This window comes from Garra rufa, chromosome 19 (assembly GCF_049309525.1).
Source record: "Garra rufa chromosome 19, GarRuf1.0, whole genome shotgun sequence".
NCBI lineage: Eukaryota > Metazoa > Chordata > Actinopteri > Cypriniformes > Cyprinidae > Garra > Garra rufa.
Genome location: NC_133379.1, coordinates 17,581,466 through 17,587,465, shown reverse-complemented (window position 1 = coordinate 17,587,465; position 6,000 = coordinate 17,581,466). Strand labels below are relative to the sequence as shown.

Below are 6,000 nucleotides of genomic sequence, written 5' to 3'. Positions count from 1 at the left end.
CACAGTTTCAGCGGCACATATGGTGAATTACATTTATAAACACTGACCCCTAGTGCACAGAATGAACAATTGATGAGATTTTATTCAGTCAAAACATCTGCCTGGCACACAAACACTCAAAACTAATAATCTACAACATTTACAAATACTTCTGTAAAAACCTTAGTTGAAAGGAAAATAGCTTACAGTTTTTCTTCTCAGCTACCAAAAAAAATCTATTAGGGCAAACTACTACAAACAAAATAAATATAAATATATATAAATAGTTTTGTTCATTTTATCTCCCAAATAACATTTAGCTCAATTTCACTTTGGATACATGTATATCTTTTGTGCATTTCTCCCCTCCAAAAGAGAAATCTTTTAGCATTTTTCTGGGTACTGGTGGCCTATAACACTTACATGACATTTCACGACAGACTTTCTGGTAACGTTACAATAATATTCTTTGTGCTACCATTAGTTTATCATTGAAATTAACTAATATGAAGTAGAACGAATAGTATATTCTTAATGCTGTAAACATGACTCTTCATTGACACCTACTCTATTAATTTGTATTAAACGTATAAAGTCTTATTGTAAAGTGTTACTTTCTTACGAAAGTCATTACTGCTTTTTATACTAATCACTTGCAGAAACCACCATGACAAGGGTGTAAAGTGCCTTTTCCTGGTCAATTTAACACTACAATACTTAATACACTACAAATGTAGTATCTTTAACAAACAAAAGACAGTGAATCTTTCCAAACATTAACTGGGCATTGGACATTCTGTAAATTGTGGGTTCAAAACTAAAAAAAAAAAAAAAAAAAAAGCCTGATTAATCTGTGTAGATTACAGGTTAGAAAAACCAAAAAGCAACATATAAATACACAAAAATAACCATTACTTCACAGAGAAAGTCAAATCTGTAGTTGTCTAGAGATGTAAGAACAATGGTATCGTACATACTAAGAGTGTAAAAAAAACTCTAAGCAGGAGAGGACTGAATTTAAGCCCCGTCAGTGCTCCTGCGTCTTCACAGCTATACCCACATGGGCATGGCGAATGGTACGTCCATGCAGCATGTAACCGTCCTGCTTCACCACGGCTATGGTGCCGGGCTCCACTCCCTCTGCTGGAGTATGACAGACTATTTCATGCTGATATGGGTCGTAGGTGGATCCCACGGGGGTCATCTTCTCCAGTCCATGCTTGGTGAAGATGTCCTGCAGCCGGCCCTGTATGTCTGCCAGGTATTGTGTCAGCTGCTGTACTCCATCTCTCTCCTCAACCTTCTCCAACAGGTCTGCTATCTCCACAATGTCACGGCAGAAACTCTGAATCCCTGAGAGGACATAATGTTTAATGTAGTGCTGCTATAATACAATATGAACAGCTATAATGTGTAGATAGTTTACCAAATAGTTTGGCATCCTCAACAAATTTCTGTGTTCTTCTTCTGACATTGTCTGAGTCAGCTAGGGCTCGTTTGTATCTCTCCTGTGAAAAAGCATAGAAAGTTTGAGTAATGGTGTGTGAACTAATAATATATATATATATATATATATATATATATCAGCTAAAACTGTGTAATTACAATGTTTAGATGTGCAATACTTAAAATTCACTAAAAATGTTGCATTATCCATTGACATTACTGTCAGGCAACTAGTCAATGATACTGACCAATAAAAACACTTTCAAAATGACTAAATACTAATCAGATCAATATAGCAGTTAATAATTAATAATATTTAGACATGAATGCATTTAGTTTCTTAATAAGCTAAAAAAGCATACAAATACCCTTTTTTCCACCATTATGGTTTATGTTCTGAAGCTAGAGTCTGTTCTTGGCTTGAGGAGTGAATGATGATGCAATGCTGGTACGTGTTGTTTACCGGCCTATAACCAGTCAAAAACAAACATTGCTTGTCGTGGTGTTTGTGCAGGAAGTTCAGCACTTCTGTTTTAGTATTCACAGTACTTGAAGTGATTCTAGCATACCGGCAGCTACTGTAAACTGATACTCTTATCTATCCTTTTTGAAGATAAAATTGTTAATTGGTTTGCTCTCTCACACGTTTTACATGTTTAGACGAACAGAGCCAAGTAATGCAACATTATTACATTGCTCAACAAGAACGCCATAGGCAGTGTCAGCATTCCTCCACCTGCCAGCAAACTTTTAGGGCTTGAGTTGGACCAATCGGCCCAGAACCCTTCTTTTTACAGTGGTAATGCACCGAATAGTTTGAGAATAAACTGTCTTGAAACCCACATTGTTAGTGATGGACAAGGGGTACAACAGTAACAATTTGAAAAGCAAATGTGACTAACCGTGAGGTCGTGAACCTGATCTTCCAGTTTTCTAGCTCTTATCTCTAAGGTCCTGACATGTGTCACAGAGTGACTGTGGTCGTCATCTCCATCGTCACCATGGCAGTCATCGCCAGCACTACGATGCTCCGCTGCAGTGCTGAAGAGGCCTACGACAGACCTGGAATTTAAAAAAAAGTTGTTAAACAGCATGATCACCACTTAAAATGTTCATTTTATTTTATTTCTTTTTATTTTATATTACACGGCTTCTAAAGCCAATACATACGCACTACCAGTCAAGACTTATGTTTTTTAAAGAAGTCTCTTTTGCTTACCAAACCTGCATTTGTTTGATCCAAAGTACAGAAAAAACTGTAAAATGCTGAAATATTTTTACTATTTAAAATAACTGTTTTCTATTTTGAATATATATTTATTTTTATTTTATTTTTTCTGATTTCAAAGCTGAAATTTTTGCGTTATTACTCTAGTCATATGAGTACATTTTTTTCAGGTTTCTTTGATGAATAGAAAAGTCAAAAGAACAGCCATTATCTGAAATCTTCATCGAAGTCAACATTTGAACATTTATCAAAAATGTGTTTTTGTCCTAGGACAACTTCATTGATCGACTTCCAATGATGACCACTACAGAAATCTTTTGTAACATTTTAAATGTCTTTATTATCACTTTTGATCAATGTAAAGCATCCTGGCTGAATAAAAGGATATTAATTACTATATTTTGGTTTCCCAAAAATGGAGTAATGATGCTGAAAATTTAGCTTTGAAATCACAGGAATAAAACACATTTTTAAATATATTCAACTAGAAAAAAATGTTCCTGTTTTTGCTGTACTTTGGATCTAATAAATAAATGGCTTGGTGAGCAGAAGAGAATTACTTAAAAACTTCTGACTGGTAGCGTTTGACAAAAAAACTGCCTCTTTTACACTGCAGTGAATGGGTGCCATAAGAATTAAATAAAAATGCTAAAATAATCCACAAGCAATTCACAAAATCCAGTTCAATAATTAGCATCTTGAAGTAAAAAGAAAGAATCAAATCCATGATTAAGGCATTTTACCTTTTAAACTTTAATAATACAACCTTCCTGCAATGAAAGTTCACCCATCATCTTTTTATCCTCTCAAATTAAAATCCACTGTTTTTGCAAATAAACAGTGTTTGATCTGTGCATGTTTCAGTCCTGATTCAGATGAGACAACATCGGAGAAAGCAATATTATGGATTTCCAGTTCAAAAAGGTCTTAAAGGAGTAGTTCACTTTCAGAACAAAAATGTATAGATACTTTATTCTCCCCCTTGTCATCCAAGATGTTCATGTCTTTCTTTCTTCAGTAGTACGGAAATTATGTTTTTGAGTAAAACATTTCAGGATTTCTCTCCATATAGTGGACTTCTATGGTGCCCCAGAGTTTGAACTTCCAAAATGCAGCTTCAAAGGTCTCTAAACGATCACATCCGAGGAAAGAAGGGTCTTATCTAGCAAAACGATGGGTTATTTTCTAAGATAAATTACAATTTATATACTTTTTAACCTCAAATGCTCATCTTGTCTAGCTCAGCATGACGAGCGTTTGAGGTTAAAAAATACGTAAACTGTAAATGTTTTTTAAAAATAACTTATCGTTTTGCTAGATAAGACCCTTCTTCCTCGGCTGGGGTCATTAAGAGTCCTCTGAAGCTGCATTTAAACTGCATTTTGGAAGTTCAAACTCGGGGCACCATTATATGGAGAGGAATCCTGAAATGTTTTCCTCAAAAAACACAATTTCTTTATGACTGAAGAAAGAAAGACATGAACATCTTGGATGATAACGGGGTGAGTAACTTACCTGTACATTTTTGTTCTGAAAGTGAACTAGTCCTTTAATGATGGATTTTACATTACATTAACAGATAGACTGAAGTCATGTGGATTACTGTTTTTATCAGCTGTTTGATCTCTCATTGTGACGGCACCCATTCACTCCAGAGCATTTGTTGGAGTGATAAATTTAAATGCTAAAACAAATGCTATTTTTTTCCAAATCAGTTCTGATGAACAAACAAACTCATCTAGATCTTGGATGACAGGAAGGTGAGCAATTTTTTGTTTTGTTTTGATTCATTATTTAAAGGACTGTGGTATTTAGGTTTGTGCTGAACATAATGCTGCAGTGCACATGTAACACGTTTCTTTAAAACGTGATACACAAAAAAAAGTTTCTGAATAAGAAGATCTGATAAATCTAATTTTATCCCAGTATATATAACACTTTCAAATTGTAGTCCTCCGCATTTAATGTTCTCTACAGTAGGATTCAACAGAGATAATGTTTTTCCCCCTAAAACACTACAGCAATTGCAATGCCACAACAAACTGATTCGATCCCTCATTTTAGATCCCTAAAACAAGGGAATGAATTAGCACAACATGGCAACAATTTATCTAAAACAAGGGAACATTAATTAATTTGTGGTCATGGTATCTTGTGATGTGCAGGCACACATACATTTTATTTTACACAAAATTTGTTGATAAATATTAAATAGATCAAAACACTTAACTATTCGGCTTACTCTCTATATCCTATTCAAGACTTGTTTTAATTACTTTCAATGTGGGTTAAATTTGATCCAATTGATCACAGGTGGCTGCCGCTTCTTAGGACAATAGGGGGGCCCGTTTACATCGGTATTTGCCACGAACAAAGACAATCCACAGGAATGCAATAAAAGCCATTCATCATCACGAATAATTACACGTTCAGTCCGTTTAACATGTAGAGTTGTGAAAGTAAATGAGCCGTAGGATTGATGATTATACAACGGAAAGTAAAGTTTGGAAAACACCAAACAACCCCTTAAATAGAAGAAAATCCATCAGAGGGCTTGCCGATGGGTTTACTACGATATCTGACACTGTTTTAATACAGCTTATAACAGTATTGTTACATTTAACAGCCCGTAACTAAGACAAAACAAAACACAGATGTGATATTACAGCTGACAGATGTGATTGATGGACAATCTTGCTGAACCACTTTAAAACACAATATAAACTGTCAAACCACCAAAGGTCGACGTGTTTGTCGATTTTTAACAAATTTAAACTCGTCTGAGTTGTATTTATTGCTAACATTGAGGTTTGAGTCCCGCTAAACCGTTAACTGACTCGTTAGCTAACGTTAGTTAGCAGCGACGCTTACCCGACACCACTTTAAACGGTTTAAAATACCGATAATGTTAACAAAATCTTGTTTTTATCGTATAAATAGCACATTTGTCTGAATATCACGCTATAAAGCCGTCTTTACCTGTTAACTGCACTTGGTGTTAACCTGCACAAATCGATGGGATATCTTCTCGTTACGGACAGAAAGCGCACGGCCATTTCCTCAGTAGCTTGTGTGGGTGGTCAGGAGCGCGTGACATGCTCGACGAGTCACTGTGTTGAATCAGTGAGTCGATTCACTAAAACGATTCTGAATCTCGCGGTCCTAGCAAATAATTGAAATACTGTAATTACGGTAGCTTATCTTTTATTATTAAACCATCAATTCAGACGGGTGTTTTGTTCTTCTGTACGGTATTTGACTGACTGGATATTGTATTAAACACGATAATCTGCTTACAGGGGACTGTAAACCTTGTGTGCCTCAGGCAAGGACCACCCACCTAGAAT

At 35.5% G+C, this 6,000-nt stretch overlaps 1 protein-coding gene across 1 annotated transcript; it reads right to left on the bottom strand.

Annotated features, from left to right (window-relative positions):
* Positions 1–64: 64 nt before the first annotated feature.
* Positions 65–5,760, bottom strand: grpel2 (GrpE-like 2, mitochondrial). The gene is made up of 4 exons (XM_073824970.1): positions 5,633–5,760; positions 2,328–2,487; positions 1,406–1,487; positions 65–1,332 (listed from the first exon to the last, which is right to left on the bottom strand). The coding sequence occupies exons 1-4, from the start codon at positions 5,707–5,709 to the stop codon at positions 1,007–1,009; spliced, it is 645 nt and encodes a 214-aa protein (XP_073681071.1). The 5' UTR covers positions 5,710–5,760; the 3' UTR covers positions 65–1,006.
* Between the last annotated feature and the right edge of the window lie 240 nt (positions 5,761–6,000).